Here is a 21,811-nt window from a genome sequence, read left to right as displayed (position 1 = left end):
GCTTAAAAGAAAGGAAAAAAAACAAATTTTCGTAGCCTATAACAATGGATGAGCGCAACTGATGTTTTTTAATTTCCGAATAAAAGCAAAAATTTATGTTATGTATGTGTCTTCGTTGCACAGGCCTGTGAGCCATGTAGGCGTGTCCTTTGAGCGGTTTGGATCATTGTTAAATTCTTTTGCAAATTTTTAGGCGACATCTTTATTTTGTGAACGGGTGAATGTTTACCGCAGAAACTACACAGTTGATCGAGGATATATTCGCTTGGTGTTTTTGGGATCTGTGAAAACTTCCTACTAGGCATTGCAAACCCTTTGACAAAGGGAACATACCACTCATTCTTCGGTTATGCGTATAAGAAGCTTAAGTCAGGTGCTGAAAGAACGAATTTGGGAATTTGCAGATTTTTCCCCCCGAGTAGTTTCGAATTGTTTTTTTTTAGCGATTAATATATGTACGCGGCATATGTTTGAGGAGCCATCTAATATGCGCACTTTTGTGCGTCTCACTTATTTTTACAGCTACATTTATATTACGAATTATTACTTATAGAAAATGTTTCATGCTTGAAGTGTTTGTGCGAACGATTGTTAAAGGATTGCAGACATAATAGAAATATTTGGAAAAAACGTTGGAATTATCGATAACCTACGACGAATGGTTTTGTCGTCACTCATCTTTTGTAACTTAGTATTCATGAAAACTTGTATATTTACGAGCTTGTAAATCAGCTAAATTATGCAAAGAGTTTACTCAAACAACATTCAATATCTATTCATTATATTATCTATGAAAGCATTATCTTTATCTGCAAGAACATTTTTATCCATAGAACAGATGTTTCGTGTATTCTTCGCGTTCTTTTTATAAAGATATTTCATAATAAAAGAAGAATTCGCTAAAGGTGTTCGCTGTTGCAGTAAATTAAGAGCAAATTAATGTATGTAAGTAGTGGTTCAAATTTGCGAAGAAAATTAATTTTATTTGAAACTTTTGAAGATGAGGCGTAAACGCTTGAACCCGATTTTTCGTTGGGGTGAAAATGTCACAAAACAATTGCTTACGTTAACCTTGGACGAAATTAAAAGAAATTCAGCGGGTTTTGAAGTAAGTTTTTCCTCGTTCTGGTGCTCTTTTAAAACCATTGCGCTAAGTTAGTTACCTTAAATGTTGTTTATGCAGAAACCCACCGCTCAAAAGTTTTATAAGAAAATTTCGGCGAATTCGAAATCATTGCAGATGACAAATTGGAGTTCTATGAAAAACAAAATTCGGAATTGCAAAGTTTTGTATATGAACGCCAGGAAATGGAAGCAAGAAACTAATAAGTTGTCGAATGATGAGGAAGTGATCAAAGGTAAGAAAACGAAACGTGCTTCATAGACATTCGTGCTTAGTGTTTGAATCAATTTCCATTGATTTCATTGTTCATATCCAAGCAATGATGTAAATGTTCTTTCTGGAGAAAGAGAAAGTCACGCTTGAAAATAGCTTGGAAATTGTGCAATTTACATTACCCGAAAGCCAAGCCTGATTTAAGAGATCTTTGTTTAATAGCGAGAGGTGTAAAGGACAAACAGGAGTAAGAAAGTAAATGCTTTTGACACCATTTACTTAATAATTTTTCATTTTCGCCCTCAATTCCCTGTCTAATTAGAAAGATTGCAGTTGAGACAATTCGCTGCTGATAGTTTCAGTAGATGCGTGAAATTCATAGTAAGCTGAACCTTTTACATCATACTGCCAAAGGAGCCAATAATCGGTTTAATGCAAGTCGGGTATATAGCAAGTAGAATACAGCTGATCTTAGCTCAAATATGCTTTTGAGTTCAAAAACTTTTATTATTGGATCAATTTTTGGGATTTGACACAAAAAAGTATCACTTTCAATCGTCTGTGGATGTTTGGATGCTATAACTTACCAATTTTTAAGACTCCTGCTCTTCTATTAAACCAGCGCTTTTTATTTATCTTCAAATTTTTTTTTTTTTAGCCTCTTTTTGCCTTCTTTGTTCGTAATGTCCATAGGACCGCTTTTGGGTCAGCTAATAAGCTTTCTTTACCCGTTATGATTATTGATCGTATTGGGTTATTCGGAAAGGCATTTCATTTTCTTAGTTTTAATTTACACATTCCGAATTTTCGGTTGTTAATTTGCTGAATAAGAGAAGAAGAAGAAAAAGATATTATCTTCTAGACCTTCCTTTGCAAATCAGTTGTGGCACTGGTCTTCTATCAATGCATCTTCTTCATACACATTCAATGATTTTTCCCTTATTTAAATACTACATTTATTTTATCGATAGTAAAAGACACAAATATCTCGGATATTGCTGTCGGATAATGCTATTCCGTAGAATTAACCGAACAAATCCTTTCAAAAACACACCTTGTTGGATTGGCTGTTAAAATATATAATGATACTTGGTTATGAATAAATCCAATTAAATCCATTGTTAGGCGCAGAAAGAAATTACTGTCCAAAAAACCTAATAGTTTAAAATAGTTACGTAACATATTTCGAACAACTTGAGATCTTGTCTTTTGAAAATGTTTCATTGTAAGACATCTTCATCAAATAAAATAAAGCACAAAATGGGGGCAATTAATTTAATTTTGTAAATATTTTTATATAGAAATATGTACTTTATTCATGTTTTATCCGCCTGAGTCGCCGAGTAAAAACACGATCTGAACTAACAACTCAATGGTTCGTTCGATAGCCTTAGATATTATTACATTAGTCTTCGAATTTATTTCCCTGGGCTAAATTAATAATAGTGATAATGATATATATTTATGCCTCACAGAATATTTACACAAAATCTGTCCTCATTACGATATTTTGGATGAAATTTTTGGTGCCTATCTAGAAGATACATTTGATTTTTCTGAAGATACAGAAACAAATGACAATGCCTGCTACAATGATTTTAAAGTCAGCGATCATTCGAACACTGAAGAGTCGCAAAGCAATCTCGATGAAAGTCTAATCCAAGATGATGATCCATTAATGGCGTCCAGTTTTGTTGCTCCAGAGGCAAATACGGAAATTGCAGATACACAGACAACAGTAAACGATAGAAAAGTTTGTTCATGTCGTTGGAAATTTTGGGCGAATATTGAAGAAAGCAAACTAGAAATCGAACAAAAGAAACTAGATTTCGAGGAAAAAAAATTCGAATGGCAATTGGAAAGGGAAGAAGCTGAATTGGAATTAAAAGAAAAACAACTCAAACAACAATTTGAACTGAGAAAACTGGAATTAGAAAAAGAGGAGCGATTAGAGACAGAAAAGGTCAAACTGCAATTGGCACAGGAAGAAAGATTAAAGAAATATGAAATAGAAATAAAGTATCAAAATTCGAATTTTTATTTATTGCATTTTTTAATTATTAATTCATTAAAAAGGGTATAAGAAAAAAATATTGAATATTTTTGTTTTTTTCAATTCATTCTCATTTTCAATTTCATTTCAATGGAATAGAAATATCAATCCAAGCCTAAGCATTTATTTATTTATTTTTTGATCTGGGCAATAGTTATCTTACGATCCGTTTATTATTAGAATAGCGTCACTAATTATACCGTGTCAGGTGTGTTCGAAAAACAGGTAACTTTTTATTTTTCTCGAAAGATATTTATTCGTTAGTGTTTATTTTGCCACCTTCAAAGTATTGGATTAGACGTAATACACTTCTGCAAGCGGGTTTTTCCCAACCGCCGAAGAACCTCTAACATGAGCGTTTTGGTAAGCCCTTGAGCTCGTCCAGTGATGCGGTCTATATCACTTTAATCGTGGCAAAATTCCGTCAGTTTTGAGAACAGGGGAAATTGGCAGCGGGCTAAGTCCGGTGAGCATGGTGTTGTTCCTGGTCAAAAGATTACGAATCAATGCTGTGTGAGCCAGCGCATTCGGCTGCCATCGTCATTTAACATTTTAAGTGAGTTAGTTAATTTTATTTATCAGGCAAAATTTAATACAGATTCGTTGGTCCATTTTTTTCGATACCAAGAAATCTCCAAGCGCAGGAAAACATATCTAACATTTAAGCCTGTTAAGCACAAGCTAAAAATGCAGAATATCCTACATGTGCACCAACAGAATGAAAAAGGAATTCGAAAATCAAATCTACATAGCCTACAAAATTTGAAAAGTCACCTTCTTCTTTAAGCACGTCTCGTATTTTAGTTTATTCAGTTTAAGATAGTTACGCCCTGCATCGCTATTAGTCACTTAAAAATTGGTGGAACAGTTTAGCTGTCGATACAATAGGAGAGAAGTACATTTTGAAAATTGGAATATTTTTAATTGCGCTTTATTCCACACATCTTATTTATCGCGACATACCGCACACCTTAATTTGACGGGTTTATGATTGCAAGCTAAAAGTTCTGCGTAACGAATTAAATATCTTCAGATGTTACATATCACTTTGTAGTGATTTAATGTAGTAAACGTATGTATGAAGTCTTCTTTTCTACGACAAACCCACCTTGCTATTCTAGATGTGGTATTTTATATAAATTTATCCATATATATACCTAGAATGAAGACTGGACTGTGTTAGTAAGCCGGCCACAACTACTATTGTTGAAGCCGATTCTAGTGAACGTGGGGATGACAGATCTTCAAAAATATCTTAGAATATTTTGAAAATAAAATGGAAATAAAATTTTATCGTTAAATGTGGACCGGACGTGCAGTCTTGGCAGTCATTTAGAAACACTTGGCAGTTTTTTGAAAATATATACACGGGATAAACGAAAACTTCAAATAACTGTCGATGTTTTTCGAAATTGTTTTTTTCGAAATTGGTTTTCCTACATTGTGTACATGTATGTGTTTAACCACATATTACTCATTGATCGGGAAATGGCTTTGCTTTCAGCTTTCTATCTTCACCAAAGTTACCCGTCAAATTGACGGGTTCCGGTAAAAATAAATATATACAATACGTCGGCGTATGTAGTGCTAACTCAACAAAAAGAGAGAAGAAAAGCAATAGATGTCTCAAGTTACTATTTAAATTGAGTCATGTGACTACAAGAAGTCTTTAAATAGGTTTCGAAAGTATTGCAATATTAGAAAGCGGTAAACTATGGCCGTTGTTATCAACTTTTCATGTTTGACGAATTGTGATTGTCGAGCCCTTAAGGATCACACTTTCCGTAGCATAGGGGTTTTAACTATGCAATCAATACACTAATAGGTGTACAAATAAATTTTTTCCGTTGAAATTGATTGCTTCATAAAACACAACTTAAAGAGATGGATGTTACTCACGGCGCTGCGTTTTTCTGAGTTTTAACTGCGTTGACTGTAGGTAAAGCAAGGGATTTGATTACAGCGGCTTGCAATGAAAATAGATTAAGCTACGAACCAGTTAGGAAAGAATTTGCAAGGACTTTGGTTAAAAAACCTTAGCCATAGAAACGATGAAAATTCGCATATGTCCATCCGTTCCCAGCATAAGCAATCTAAGAAATAAGTTTCACCTTAAGCTGGGTAAGTTTATCGTAGCTGCTATATCCTCTACAGCTGTTTCCTTCTAATTAGCATAGTCATCTTTAGTAGGAAAGCGGTTCAATGAAGATGTGCGGTCTGGGATGCCTATTTCGCCTCCAAACGGGCAAGTTTCTATTGATGTAGCAACCATAAGCTCTCCGATAAATGGCTAAAGATCATAAAAGTTCATCAAAAACGCATGACACTGGGCGTGCTATTAGGATGCTCAATTGCGGCACCAAATTGTAAGGTGTACTTAGCCAGATTGCTTAGCCTCAAAGCCGAAATAATCGAAATCGTTCAAAAAGCTTAAGACGTTAATTATTCTTAATTATTATTTTTATTCTCACAATAACTCGACAAAAGAAATTAATTTAAGTAGATTTTCCAAGAACCCACTGGTATGTTGCAATGGTGTGATTTTTCTGATATCGATTAAATATAGAGATGGGACGAGAATATTATATCAAACCATTAAATATTTGAAAATTTTTGAAATAAAGTTTTCGGAAAATTGACATTTAAGGAATGACGAAATACCTGAAATATAATGCAGTAAAGAAATTTTATGCAGATTTTGTAGAAAATTATAATGAATTATTTTCCGCATTAAAACATTTGAAAAATAGACAATTTCGGTAACAAGTTGCTTAAAAATTAATGGATTAGTAGTGAAAATATTCACAAAATTTTAAAAATAATTGGAATGCACCGTTAGCAGTTTGAAATCCTTTCCTCAAACGCGACCATGACGTTCACACACCCTTCTAAATTTACCGACTGCTGCTCGCATTAAATTTTTCTTAACCTTCGCATAAAAAAAAAATTTCATCCTGAGTCAGATAATGCAGAGGCCGGAGGTGAACGAGGTAATTATTTGTTCGTTTTTCCTAAAAGCAAGAAATCCATATTATTAACCTCTTTTGGGTGGATGTTGTGAAATTCTTTTTTGTATATATGTAATAGTTTATTAGAAACTTATTACGCCCAGAATCTGTCCATACAGCATTGCTATCAAAAATTAATTATTGAATATTTATGACCAAGTAAATGTGAACAATGGATGTGGACAATTTTCCACATTTGTTCCGATATGTTCCGGCATCAAACTATTCTTTGAATGAAATCTCCATAGTGATAGGTAAAGGGATTTGCAATTTCCGTAAAATCCCTTCATGCAGGATGTCTATATAATATTCCTTCTGTGGGGAATTGACGAAAACACGTGTTCAACACGATGTAAGCCTTTTAATTGCTGCAAAATAAGCAATGAGCAATTAGCAATTGGACTATCAGAGTGACAGACGGACAGAATCAAAATAAATAAGAACATTCATTATGATGATCTTAAAAATATACAAAAAAAAATTGAATTAATTAAATTAGAAAGCAAAGAAAATTAAAGTGAAAAAGAAACGAGTTATTCCGCCAGCTCGTTGGACAGAGTCAGCTACCGAGCACTTGCTGCAATTAACTTGTTACGAATTGAGAAAAAATCCAAATGCGTTTGAGGCAAGTTTTTTTCTGAATTTTTTTTTTTCGGTAAAACTTTCTAACTATTCAAGCAATGACTATTCACAAGCAGAAACCAACAGCACAAAGATTTTATAGTAAGATATCCACAAAGAGCTATCATTTACGTAAGACAAGTTGGATTTCCATGAAAAATAAATTGAGACATCTGAAGATACATTACATGAGGGCTCGAAAGCTCTTGCATTTTGCAGACAATAAAGGCGACACAGGTAAGATTAGTTTCGCGGCCTCTTGTTGTTTAAAGTCCAACAAACATTCGTACATAATTAAAAAGATATTTTAACATCTATTTTACAGACTTTTTAAATAAAATTTGTCCTTATTATGATATTTTGCATAAAATTTTCGGTGTTCATCTCAAGAGGGACAACAACAATTTGAATAATAAATCGAGTGAAGGTGAATTTAAGGGTTTCGGAGAGTGGGATGTCAGAAATGGTGGCGGTTACACACATGTTGGCGCGGAATCAACGCAAACCTCCTTGACTTCATCGGAGTTTATCGAAAAGGTATCTCGTCTTGAGGCAGTACCGAATAGCTCGCATTCCTCTTCCATGCCGAATTTGCATACCGCAGGAACGGTAAATAATAAAACTTTGAACATTGAACTTTTCGTTTATTAGCAGAAAAAATGAAATTCAATTGCATTTTTAATTAAAGACGCTTTACGGGAAGCATAAAATAAATTAAAAACTTATCTGATTTAAATAAGTAAAAATTATTGTAATAAAATAAATGAATTTAGCTTTTAGGAAAATCAAAGTCGAAGCGTAAACATGAGTTTGAATGGACCGAACCAGCTTCTGAATTTCTATTAAAATTGATTCTGGAAGAGGTACAAAATAACCCAGGCACATTTGAAGTGGGTTTCTTTTTAAAAATGGAAATTATTGCTTCCCTTGTGACGCGTCTTTTTTTTTCCTTTTTTGTGTGCGAAGAAGCCAACAAGACCAGCGTTTTATAAAAAAATCTCTGCAAGTTGTCGCCAATTAAAGGATGCCAGTTGGATATCTATGAAACGCAAATTGAAGAATCTCCACATGGATTACCTAAAAGCCAAAATATGGTCAAGAGAATCGAATATCAATCAAGATCAGCAAGTTATTGCAGGTAAAAGCAATATCTTAAAAAGAATCCATGTAAAGTATCTCCTCTCCTATAGAGATCTTTATTTTATAAAAATTCCGCCCAAACAGCTCGGCTTCAAGGCGCCAAGTCTTCATTCCTCTATGTTCTGCCAAAATTAATTCGGCTAGAGCCGCCCCTATCTAAAAGCTTGCGAGTGAAACGCATATGAGTTCTGGGTTAGAATTTGCTCCTCTTTATTTCATCTTCCTTATTTATACTTTATTTCCTACCTCAATTGGTAAACGGGGCTGTTAGTCTCGAATTCCATTTCTTTTATATAACAAATTAGGTTACTATTGAGAATTCGAATCGTTTTTAAGTGAGTCACAATTTATTATTTTATTTTCCAAATTTGCAAATTTGTGTTTTTGACTCGTTATCAATTCTCAACTCTACAATTGATTCAGAATTAATACTGGTAACTATTCCTTTATCCGAGATTTTCAACCAATTTCAGTCTATGTGTGCGTGCGCCTATGAATTTTTCGGTTTCAATTCGATGATGTTTTGACAAAATTCCTATACTTTTTGCCTCAAAGAGGGATCCTGTGGAATACTGACCCTAAGGATACAGTCATTTTTATGATCATTCCACATCAACCGGGCAGTTGGAAGAAATTATTTCGTTACTCTTATTTCTCGACCAAAATAGTATTTCGGTATAGAAAATGCGGAAATTTTGTAGGGAATAGAGCAACATGGGTGTTGATCCTTACTAGGCCAAGACGTTATGCATTGCGGAGTGTAGACACAATAAAAACCATTTATTGCAAATAAAATTTCATTTTGTATTTTGAGCTGGTGTGCGTCTAGATTTGTACCTTGCACCACTGTATTCATAAATGAAATAAAAAAAGACTGCATCGACCTAAGCTTGTCTGTTCGTCCGAAGTCTGTCCATGAGGGTTCATATTCAATAATTCGCCATTTTGAACATATTCTGATGAAATTTGGTGTACTGACGTGCTTCGACCAAAGGACAAACTTTCTTAATTGTTCGGATCGATCCACTTTTTCGATCCCATATAACGCCTTATCTTGAAAAGTCGGTATATGTGGAAAAGCTTACAATTTTGAAAATATTTTGGCTCGACTGGGGCAATTTTTTGAAACCCTTCTTACATAAGCATTGCTATGAAAACTGCATTTTTGAATGGTGGAAAGATATAATTTTAAGTATTTCATGGTAAATATTGGTCCATATTAGCAACTTAGCAATAATATTAAAAGTGGTGTACCTGGCCCAGATAGGGCTATGTTCAGTTTTTAGTTGTTGATGACGAAAACTGGAAAATAATAAAATTTTTAGAAAATAAGTTAAGTTTGTTGAATTTGGATAACGCCACGTCATGCCTTCGGAATCCTGCAATGTGCGGGCTTCCATGAAAGGGGTATGCCTTTTGCATGGAACTAATGCGTAACTTTTGGTGTATTATTTATTACCAAGACGAATGAATAAGTAGACTAGACGAACTGGTGTAGAGTATCTAATGTCGACCTTGGCCGACTATAACATTCTTAATTGTTTCTTTCCATATTTAGCGTATTTCTTCTTTCTTCGCAGCGCGTTTAAATGAAATATGTCCTCACTATGGTATTTTGGATAAAATCTTTGCTTCCGACGGAGGAGAGCAATCAATCACGAATAGTGCAAACGAACAAAAGTTTAGCAGTGTTAACTTTTGGGTTAATGATGGCTTTGACGTTTCCGTTAGAGAGAGCGGACTGCAACAATGCGTCTCGGAGGCAACATTCATTGAAACTCCTGAAAAGACTGATGATATGGATATAGAAAAATTGGAAAACGAACGTGTCGGATGTTCTCATTTTGGTTCAAACTCAACATTAGGATTTGTTGAGCGTTCGCAGTCGTTTCCAGTTTACCCAGAGGAGTTATTAGTTTCCACACAAGATATACAACCGCCGAAGCTGTCGAGTCATGGAATCGGTACAAATACTTGCTTTTCTTGTTTGGCTTTCGAGAGAAAGAAATTGGAAGTTGAGCATCAAAAGTTGCAATTGGAACAAAAGAAATTCGAATGGCAACAAGAAAAGGAGGGAGCCGAATTGCAATTAAAACAAAGGGAACTTGAAAATCAATTCGAACTGAAAAGTTTGGAGTTAGCTAAAGAAGAAAGGATGGAAAAGGCCAAACTGCAATTGGAGCACCAAGAAAAAATAAGAAAATATGAAATGAAAATGAAAATCAACCATTTCAAAAGATCGTCCGGACATTATAATCCACACAGTTAATTTTCTTTTTTAATTACCAAGATATTTTTACACAAAAATATTAAATTCGGTTTTTTTTTTTTTTTTTTTCTATTTCATCTACAAGATGGAACATTTCAACCCCTCACACAATCGTTTTTCGGCAACGCATTTAGCAAAGTCTTGAATGCTATAGCATATATTGATTGCATAAATAAGTTCACAGACTTGACTAAACACTTGAAGAACAACTGCCTGAAATGTTCCATCTTATTCATTTTTGCGTTTGAACAATAAAATGACTGCTGGAATGTATACATTGTTTCATTACATATTATCCTGGTACAGGACGCACTGTGGATTTGTTAAATTTAACTAAAAATGAAAACACTTGTTCCTTACTTGTTCCTTCTTCTTTGCTTTCCTTATTTTTTTTTCCGACTGAGTGGCCGAGTAGACAAGAGTCTCGACTAGCAACTTAGTGGTGGTGGGTTCAAATCTCAAGTGCGGAGAGTTTTTAATGAAGCCGAAAGCCTTAGATGATAGTGCCTTAGTCTTGGAAATTATTCTCTGGCTAAATTAATAATAATAATAATATTTTTTTGAATTTTTTTTTACCTATGACTAGTTCCTTAATTAATAATTTCAAATAACATAATGTCGATTCTAGAGTACCAACATAGGATCTGGTGTAAAATATCCGAGATCGTCACATAGTCGACAAAGAAGTGCAATGCGCTTAATCGGTTGTAATTACTTAATAAAATGGGTGATACGGTTCGTGCTGTATTCACTAAACTTTTAGAGAGTATACGGCTACAACTTTAGACAAGAAACTGGAAAGTGCGTTAAGCCGCGTTACACAGCTCCAGTGAATCGTCCATTTTTGGGAAATGTTTCCCTAAATCATTTTATCAATTATATGCTCAGTTGCGGAAATTTTAAGGAAAATCGACTTAAAAAAATCTACTCCAGTGTTACATTACGAAGGAAAAGTTTTCGTAAAAAATATTGACAGTGAATCGAGTAATTTTTTGAAAACCGTTAAAAACGTAAACATATTTTTGAAATTTTGACCTTAGAAACGTTAAAAATTAAAACTCAGACGACATATTTAAAATATATTAACAATGCAGTAAACACTTTTGTCAACATTTTCTGAAAAATTTATATATCATATTTCACTTTTGACGTCGACAAAAATATTAAGCAAATTTCAGCCCGCGTTCCGTTAAAATTATTGAAATTAATGGCTTAGTACTAAACGAAATTAAAACTTAACCAAAATGTCCTCATTCCAATAAACGCTAAAGAGTACATCGGTCAATATTTTTTAAAGTGTCATTCCAAACGTTTGTTGAGCTTTGTTACTTTCCATGGTGCGCTAGATCCTGAGCAGCCCGGAGGACGAGCAGGTAAATAATTTTTGCATGTGATACGACTTCGTCTGGCGCCGTGTTATGCATACTCATTTCTTCGCTTCTTTAACATATTGGGGTGTATTAGTAGGCCTCTATGAGGACTCTTCAATACCTTTGAATGCCATATGAGCAGTAGCAAGCATTTCCGTTCCGAATCGTATTTCGATGAGATATGTAAATCCGGTTATAAATGACAATATAAGCGAAGAACTACGAGAGATTAGTAAAGGTTTCTAAGGATGGTGCGCGTAAAGATAATGCATGCAGGCATTCTATTCCATTCCATTCGACTTAAGGAATTAAAGCAAAAAGTTATGATTGACCTATTCTGAATAACGAAAATAGTTTAATAAAATGTACTTTCCAGTTTACGGAACCAAGCAGCAGCATTCAGTGACAGCATTCAGAAATAATCGTTAATAGAGAAGAAAGAAAAGCGGGAGTAGATTCAGACAGAATCTTAGGTAGAGAAAAAAGGAAAGCGGAAGTAGAAGTTGTACACGTGAAGGGATGAGAGCAAGCAGTAGCGCTGCACACATTGCGTTTCAACGCAAATGGGTGAATCACTAAGAAGCGCTCGATGGTTAGAGTAACTCGTTTCGCGTAAATCGAATTCGATACATTTTAAAGACGCTTTTAATTGCACTTATCTTGACCGCATGCTCTATTTTCAATTGACCTATTCCACATCTGCACATTTCCATCTTATCTGGACCGATGTTTTTATTATTACAGAACACATTTGAATACAATCGCTACGAATTTTTGTTCTACCCGACACAATGATTGGGACTTATCCAGGGCAGAATTCGGCCACGAGTAATACCAACGGGAATGAGTGTAGGCTAATCGATATTTGGGTTAATGATTGGATTTTAAATAGTCAAAGGGACAATAAGAATGCGCTACTTCAAGTCCAATCGGAGCCAACAATCAACACAACGTCTTCAATGCCGAGTATGGTTCTCATAGATTCGCAAACTGACGACTCACAACCATCCCAAGTATCTACAGATCTAATAGAACGGGAAACGGTTCTAGAACGAGCATCAAGTTGGACGGTTTGTTCACAAGAAAAAGAACACGTGTCAGCCCATCTAATGAGTACAAGCACTTCCACCTCTTGCTTCGCTTTCGAAAGAAAGAAATTAGAAGTTGAGCATCAGAAATTGCGATTGGAACAAAAGAAATTCGAATGGCAACAAGAGAAAGAAAGGACTGAACTAACATTAAAGCAGAAAACACTTGAAAATCTATTTCAACTGAAAAATTTGGAATTAGCTCGACTTCAAAAGATGGAGAAAGCGAAGCTTGAATTGGACCACGAGGAAAAAAATCTTAAATTTAAAATGAAAAAGAAAGCTTCCAAAAAACGAAGGGCCACCCATAAATAAACACTTTCTTTATGCCAATAATTTTTTGGGAACTTCCGAACAAATTTTCTTACAAAAAATCCCAGCGAAAATAAATAATTGGATGGTTTTTTTTTCTCTTTTTCAATTAATCAACGACCACAAAATTGTCTTGCAAATTTTCTTTAGTAATCTCCTTCTCTTATTTTTGAATACATCACTGCAGTGCAAGGTACTTCGGCGAGGCGTTCGTTTATATCGTATAAATCGTTTGAGCGCCCGTATGTACGCACTCGTACTCATACGTAGCGAATTCAAGACCCCAAATGGAGATTTATAAACGATTTTATTATTCCTCACCTACTTTCACCACAAAGTACAAAACATTAGATGTTGATGTACTATTAAGGAGAACCCTTGAGTAGATAAGGTTCAAAAAATACATATTCTTCGTCCAAACCAGCAACAGCCAACCATTACAACCATTGGATTGATTGTCACTATTTACTTTTAAATATGAGACCTTGTGGCATAGCAAACGTTTACTTTTCGTAGGTAACATTTAAAAAGTTAAAAAAATCGGTGCATTCGATCCAACTTTCCAGCGGTTTTGTCGAAAAATTTTGAAAATAGCGAATTTTGTTTATATGAGACATACATTGGGAGTGGTTGTGAGTAGCGATATGATCCACTTCCTTCTCAATAGCAATCGTTCGTGCGTCAAAACAAGTCGGTTCAACAGATTCAATCAAAAATTTGCAACATATAGGTTGAACAGAAAATTACATTGGCAGACATCGTGCGGGCAGACGAGCTGAAAGTTGTTCAAAAAATAATTCTGAATCGATCGGTGGAATATTAGGTGTGTAGGTATGGTAAATCTTTCAATGCTCGATATACCTCTGCGCAAGCTTAATGTGCCCTGTCCTCTAAATGGCGTAGAGTAAAAAATTAATCGATTGATTTCCTTCAAGTTTTTTTTTAAAATGAATATTTCAAAAGAGAAATCATAATAGCTAACAGCGGACACTGTCGATCACCACACATTAGCGATCGTGTTCTGATTTCGGCTGTTTTCAGCGCAATCAAAATGTAGCGCTCAGTCTTCTCTTGGCAACTGCGCTGCAATAACGCAATTCATGATCGTCCCTCGCACTCTTTATCTCCGCGCGGGACATGCAATGATTACCTGTACAAAATCGATACAGTGAGCAGCTCCTCATGCACATGTGAAGTTTTGCCATCTCTTGACTGTCTTCTATTTGTCTGCTCGAATATCGCCACATCCATTCGCCATTATCTACATGCGGCCTCCATGCTTGCAGCGTTTCGACATTGCACGCCAATCCTCTCTTTTTTTTAAAGCTTGTCAACGGAGCATATAAAACTATGAATCTACTTCTTCACTTACTGCATTAATTTCGCAAAATTTCAGCTCTTTGACGTCATCTCAAAATTGAGTGCAAAATAAATAAAGCCTCAGGACATTATATATCAAACATCGAGAAAATGAAATAAAAGAAAATAGTCTTTAAAACTGGGGAAAGATCACTTCCCGCAAAACATTACAGTTAGGTGGCGGATGTGATATATGTGTATACACACAGCTACCGCGAACCTTAGTAATGTTCAAACAAAAAGAACTTCATTTTTTACATTAAGCCGTTTTTACTCAACTCAGTAAATCATTTGTTCTTGATTTGCTCCCTCGCAGAATAAAAAGGTGAACAAGAAGAAGAAGAAGCTAATAGCTGTCGGAATTTGAAAGTTAAATATACTGACGTTTATCAAGAAGCAAAGTGTCCAAATTAGGAGAAAGTATTCAAAACATTTTATCAAAAGTTTTCTTGTCCACTTCTTTCACTTTTGAAGTGCATGAATAATTAACAAAATTTATCCGTTCCGTTGAAATTGTTGCAATTAATGGCTTGCGAGTAGAAGCAGTCAAATTTTAAATAAAAATAACATAATTCTATAAAAACTGTAGAATGCACCGTTAATTCAAATTTCATGTTCTTTCTTTAATACCTGGCCATGACATTGAGGAAGGCTTCTAAATTCGTGCCGAACTAATAAATTGGCTGAACATCTCAATATCTTCTACTACAATTTCCAGTGTAAATTAGATCATGCATAGACCAACAGTGGAACAGGTAAATATTTTCATTTTTTGAGGAAAGTAAGCGTGAAAATTATCGATGCAGTGACGTAAGCTTGGCAGACGGGGCGGAGGGGGTTGGCTCATAAATAAGACGGCGATAAATACTTGCTTCGTACATAACAGTGGCCAAATTGTATTGCAATATATGAGCATTACATCAGTGATTCCGAAGATTACGCTCCGCACCCTTGAGTCGAACGCATCTCTAAATGTCCACCCAAATCTCGATATAAAGTAAAAGGAATCAAAAATTGCGGCATATCACATTGATAACACGTTCTGAAATGTTTTCTGGATTCCTTCTAGTTCTAATAGAATTTCAATATGCCAGGCTACTCAAATAGAACGACAGACGTGACTAAAAAGGATAGTCGAACGGTCTCTAATGTCTCAGGGGTGGTTCGAGGGGGTAAATTAGTTTACGTTACACAAACACAAAAAGAAAAGTAAAGAGAAAACAATGAAAGCAATTTAAATGAATTCAATTAGTATTCAAAAAAGGCTAAATTGAAAAGTAAACGGGTTATTCCACCAGCTCATTGGCCAGACGAGAATACCGAGCACCTGCTATTGTTAATTTGGGACGAGATTAAACGACATCCAAGTACATTTGAGGCAAGTATTGTCTTTTTTTTTTTGTTTTTTCTTGATGAGTTGATCAGCTTTTTTATTAAAATAATTCCTCGAAGCAGAAACCCACAGCTCGGCAATTTTATTTTAAAATTTCGGAAAAGTGCCCGCAATTTGAGACAACAAATTGGGTTTCCATGAAAAATAAATTGGAAAATTGCAAGATTCATTATAGAAGAACACGAAATCTCTTAGGTAAAGAAGGCAAAACAACAGACACGGGTAAGATATAGTTTTCTTCTGTGCTTCTGTCTTACGTATACGTATTTATTGATAACAAAAAATGCTTCCTTTTTTTTGTTTTTTAAGAGTATTTAGAAAGACTTTGCCCCTTTTACGGGCTTTTGGATAAAATTTTTTGTGGTAATTTGAAACCGACGGTCATGAACTTCTTCGCAAAGCCCGTCGTAACAAACAAAGGCAGTGAGGGAGGTTTCCATAAGCCTGAGGTCGTAACTGGAAATCATAAGAATCAAACGATGGGCTCAACAGCACAATCTAGTCCTTCACGATTCGTGAATCCTTCTCCATCTCCGCTTTTCGCCGGAAGATCTCTCTCTCTTTCCATGCCCGATTTGCACACCCCAGGAACGGTAACTGATAAAAGCAAATGAAATTTTCCCTTGCGAAACTAGAAAAGTGCAAATCAGATTTTAAATTTTATGTAAAAATAAAAGAAAAAATTTTAAACTCACTTAAGGCACAGATATTAGCAAAAAGAGCATATGATCCTTACATCAAAATGTATCTTGTTGAGAGCACTATTCTTATTCATCTTGAAAATTTATATAATTTTCTACACTTAATATGACCGTCACTGATAATCTGATTAATCTATTTAGGATTTTAAAAAGCCTAACTTGGAGCCAGCTTTTGAATTGACACAATCGACAATTGGATGTTTAATAAAATTAATTTTGAAAGAAACCGAAAATCATCCGGATACACTTGAGGTAAATAAATTGCTTTAAAGTGAATGCAAAATATTGGGTTTCAAAAAAAATTGTACATGTAGAAGCTCGCAGAAGAAGCGTTCTATAAAAACATTTCTGCGAATTGTCCTCGATTGAAAAAGGCGGACTGGATGATACTAAAAAGCAAAGTGGAAAGCCTAAAAAACAGTTATATAAAGGCGCGTTTACGGAGAAAAGAATATGAAAACGTCACGTCGACTGATGAAAATCAGAAAGCGATTACAGGTAAGAACACTACTAGGAGATTGAACTAGGCTTACGGGGATTCTAATTTTTCGTTCATATGTAACCGCCTTTTTACATTTAAATTGCTTATATTGCCATAAATTGAATTAAGGCCGGAGCACTTCAAACATCAGTTATGGTTATGTGTGAGACAAACCAACGACATTCCACAAAAAGCACGGGCAACCACCGGCCCGCTTTCACATTAAATAATTCGCTCGCACATAGCTATGCAGCAAATATATTGTGACTGCCTCGACTACCGACTCATCTATGCAGTTGACAAATGTGAAATGTGACGGAAGAATTGGTACGAAATGCCGCACTTCTAAAAATAGTTGGAGCTTGTTCTAGCAACCGCCATAATATGAGAATTAAAATTGGCCTATTGTCGAAAAAACTTGTCTACCCCTACTCTAGAATATTAAAACATTGAAACGCTCTTCGGTTTCATATTTGTTTACCTACATACCGCAACATTACAAATCATTTTATTGCCTTTTGTTTATCTGTTGCCTTAATCTGTGCAATCGAATTTTGCAATGCCTTTAAAAATGAATTTGTTTCTTCTAGAGCCCGCGGATCCAACTTGTCCATGTTACGACATTTTGGATAAAATTTTTGGTCCTGGTTTGGAAAATTCTGATGCTATTACACATCCGACTGCTAATGATATAACAAATGAGCAGGAATTGAAAAAGACCAACCCGTTGTATAATGAAATGTCGGATAAATCCAATAAAGAGATTTGTCTGGGTCCAAGTGATTGTGAACAAGCAGCCAACAAAGCCCTTTCGATGCCCAATATTAGTATTGTTATAAAGTCGCCAAATAAGGCTGCACAACCATTACCCTCTACAGAAAAATCTACGGGAGTATTAATGCACAAAACATTTTCCACAAATTCGATATTCAAAAAAGGAGCAACAGTAGAAACTCCTCAAACCATTAGCTCTGGGGATACTGAACCACGCGAAAGGATATCTGCTGATGCCGCTTTGCAAAATGCAAGTGACGAAATTGTTTCAGATAAGAGCACCATATCAGGTAAAGCATTCATATCGAGATGAAAGTTCATGACCATTGATTAATTTGTTTGGTGAATTAAGGCCGACAATTTAATCCACATTGCATTAGATCCGACGTGAAGCATGAAGCTATATTTTGTTTACTACCGGTTTCCACACGAGGTGTTTTTCGTCCACATTAGTATTGATGTCTATGGAAGTCTTCGGTCATTGATTACGAATGCCAATTGAATTGTACACTTAGTTTATATTCATTCTCATTTATTTTTGATCAGTGAAGCACCAATAAAGCATACCATAAACCCACTCTTTTCTCCTGGTTTCCAAAACCAGTTGATATAAAGAAAGAGAAGGGCATACATTATTGGTGAAGGCGATAGATTCAATGTAAAAATGGACATTTCACAATGGGCACTCCTTTTAATGGAGTAATTGCGTATTTTTAATTGACATCTTAATGTAAAATGAAGAGCACCGGATCTCGTGGACATAACAAGTGAACATTGTCAAGTTTTTACGCTTAAGGGCTTTTCCTTATACGTGTGGGAGCCATGATTATCTGGAAAAATTATAAGTAGCCCGAGATTCTTCGGTGTTCTTGTGAACCCTTCTTTTGCAATACTCATCAGCCGTACTCTCCTTTTTTATTTATATAACTTTGTTTTTCTCTTTCAGAGCATGTAAATCAGGTTTATCGTTACGAACTTGCGGATTCAACCTTGGATAGTAAAAAGCGTAACGTCAATATCCCCGACAAACCAGTTGCAAATAATGAACCGTCTCAGGTGTCTAAGAATGACGGTCCATTAACTCAAAATCATCAGCCTGCAAAGATATCGGTTAAGGCTTTTTCTATGCCAAACATGCCAATCATAAAAGGGAAAAGTTATAACTCAGCAGCCGTGTTCCCTTCGCTTACACCCGCAGCCCAAAAGATGTATAAAAAAATCATGTCCAATTTCCCAGAGCTAAGAAAGGCTAAATGGGTAGCCATTGAAAGCCAAATGGAGAATTTTCAGAATATGTGGAAAAGACAGGCTGGCGCAGGCATGATTAGCGACAACGTAACACGGGAAGCCGGTACGCACATACTTACAAATCTTATATTTCAGTGCTCTTACAGAACGTTTTCTTTAAATTTATCTTCTTACTTTCGATTGTGTGTGATATCACTTAATGACGAATTAGGTCGATCCGTCTGTTAAGCACATGGTTAAGCACATGGCACTGGCAGTCACATTGATGTTCATAAATTCGGAAACGTTCGATTTAAAGCTCACTTCCCTCCCAGATTTTTCTTTCGCTAAAGTAAATCTATTTTTTATCTAAAGCTAAAGAATCCGCTTCCATTTTGTAACGTCCATCTGTCCATTTGTCCTTGAAGGCAGAAAACTAGTGCTTCGCACAGATCTTTAGTATCCACAGAAGTACAAGGCGTGAGAATGGCCGCGTTCACATCAAAGTTAACACCAACCAAACAGCGGATGAGTAACAATCTATCGCAAGAGCTGGTGCAGCCTTTGGTATAAAATATTTTGCAGACTACTAAAGGAAGAATGATGTTGATCGAGCAATATTTCATTTTATTAACAAAGGAGCAGTCCTGCACTCCTTCCAGCCACAATATGTGTTTATATTTTGCATGTATAGCTAAACTGTTTGGTTAAAACTTTGCTTACTTAAATTATATTCATATTAGCAAATAATTTAACTATAAATTTTTTTTAATTAATCTCCAGGAAATTTATTTATTTCTGCACTTTTCAATTTAATCTGAAGTTAACGATGGTTCTTGTTGCATTTTCTTGCAGGGTACAGAAATCAAGTTTGTCCTCTTTATCATATTTTTGATAAAATTTATGGTTCAGAATCGGAGGAGAAGGTCATCAACGTAGTGAAATTTCGCAATCGATCAACCACAAGCAACAACTCGAGCGAAGACGAACTTAGAAGGGCTGAATATTCGAGCAATGAGGAATTCAATGAAAGTCCATTAAGTCCGGACGACTCAGACACAGCAACATGTAGAGTTTTTTCAATGCCAAATATGCATATCCTAAGAAAGGGGAGCGGAGAACAAACTCAGATTCATTCGGAATCATCATTTGGTCTCACTGATAATTCACTATCACATCGCGAGTCAGAAGTGAGTTCCACTGCTACCTCACCAAAACCCCATTCATCACTAGCACAAGTGATTGATAAAAACATTTACATCCGTTCATTGGCATATGAAACGAAGAAGTTAGAAGTTGAACATGAGAAATTGCGTTTGGAACAAAAAAAATTCGAATGGCAACAAGAAAGGGAAGGAACTGAACTGAAAATAAAACAAAAAGAGATCGACCATGACTTTGAATTGAAAAAATTTGAATTGAATAAATTGGAGCGAATGGAGAAAGCGAAAATGAAACTGCAATTGGACCATGAAGAAAGAATAAAGAAATATGAAATAAAAATGAAGCTTCAAAATTTTGGTGGACTTTAACAAGCATTCTTTCAATTTCTTAATTTGTCCTTTTCCCTGAAACAGAAAATAAATATTGAGCTGCGTTTTCTTTTTTTTCTTTGCTCTTAATCTGAGGAGAACAACGCAAGAGTTTTTTTGTGTGTATATATTCTAATAAGTGAGTTCCAGCAAAAACGTTTCACGAACAAGAACAAGTCGCTTTTTGAAAGCTTTCCTCTTTCAGATCTAAAGGAGTATTTTTATATATACCATCGAGGGATGAGAGTATCGTCATCACTTTTGCATTGTCACATTTCTTGCAACAGTCAAAAGGAAACTTCCGAGATCCTATAAAGTATATATACTCTTGATCAGCATGAAATTTAGAATTGACTAAACCATGTCTGTCCATCTGTGTGGTGCGTTTTGTCGACACTATTTTGGTTGCAAACATAAGTATATCAACTTCAAATTTAGTATATATGTTAGAAGTTTTTGCACTTGGCTTGGTATCGAAAACTGGCCAAATTGGTCAGAGCACAATCCCGCAGTCCAGAGTAAACTGAACACAAATTCGTTTTGCTTAACAAAAATTTGTCACTTTTTGCTCGTTACTCAGAAATTGTCAAGGAGAGAAGACTGAAAATTTCCACATTTACTTCATGAAAATCTTTTTTGTGCAAAAATGGAATAAATCGGCCATACTCACACAAAGTTAAAAGTAATAAAATTTTCTTTTTTTTCACTTTTTATTAGTCGTAAGGTAAACAAGACGGAATGTTCAAAATTACCCTCAAATGAAGATATATTGTCTGCATAAATATGGTGGACCCCACAAGCTGCTGGATTGATTTTTTTTTTATAATACCATCAAAGTCGGTATGAAATAAAAGGAGTCGGACAGTAGAAGACGAGTGGCTTAACTCAAAATTAATTATGGTGGGCGGCAAGACGTAGTAGATTAATTTTAACACATAAAAGGCCTTGGAGAGTATACTGCGAAAAGATAAGTATGTTAATTTCAAATTAAATATCGCGATGCCTTTTTGTGACGTAAGAGGTAAAAGATATGTTTTATCCCTATTTACTTTTTTATGATAATAATGGGTCGCCAAAGATTTTAATGGTTCGGCCCAGCCGTGTAAAACATTCTTACTTGTTATATACATGGCAGTTAGATTTGGAA

At 35.2% G+C, this 21,811-nt stretch overlaps 2 protein-coding genes across 2 annotated transcripts; both read left to right on the top strand.

Annotated features, from left to right (window-relative positions):
• The first annotated feature begins 771 nt into the window (after positions 1–771).
• On the top strand, positions 772–10,427 carry LOC119640169. The gene is made up of 9 exons (XM_038038024.1): positions 772–945; positions 1,001–1,108; positions 1,184–1,358; positions 2,812–3,299; positions 7,069–7,255; positions 7,344–7,627; positions 7,792–7,908; positions 7,985–8,156; positions 9,739–10,427. The coding sequence occupies exons 1-9, from the start codon at positions 940–942 to the stop codon at positions 10,425–10,427; spliced, it is 2,226 nt and encodes a 741-aa protein (XP_037893952.1). The 5' UTR covers positions 772–939.
• Positions 10,428–12,838: 2,411 nt separating this feature from the next.
• LOC119640168 lies at positions 12,839–20,664 on the top strand. Its single transcript, XM_038038023.1, has 8 exons — positions 12,839–12,867; positions 15,855–16,171; positions 16,259–16,542; positions 16,792–16,902; positions 16,965–17,148; positions 17,722–18,195; positions 18,852–19,256; positions 19,988–20,664. Exons 2-8 carry the CDS (start codon positions 16,087–16,089, stop codon positions 20,662–20,664), a joined length of 2,220 nt encoding a protein of 739 aa, XP_037893951.1. The 5' UTR covers positions 12,839–12,867; positions 15,855–16,086.
• Positions 20,665–21,811: the final 1,147 nt, after the last annotated feature.

The sequence above is a fragment of the Glossina fuscipes genome, unplaced genomic scaffold (genome assembly GCF_014805625.2).
Source record: "Glossina fuscipes isolate IAEA_lab_2018 unplaced genomic scaffold, Yale_Gfus_2 115, whole genome shotgun sequence".
NCBI classification, from domain to species: domain Eukaryota; kingdom Metazoa; phylum Arthropoda; class Insecta; order Diptera; family Glossinidae; genus Glossina; species Glossina fuscipes.
This window is presented reverse-complemented; position numbering and strand designations above follow the sequence as displayed.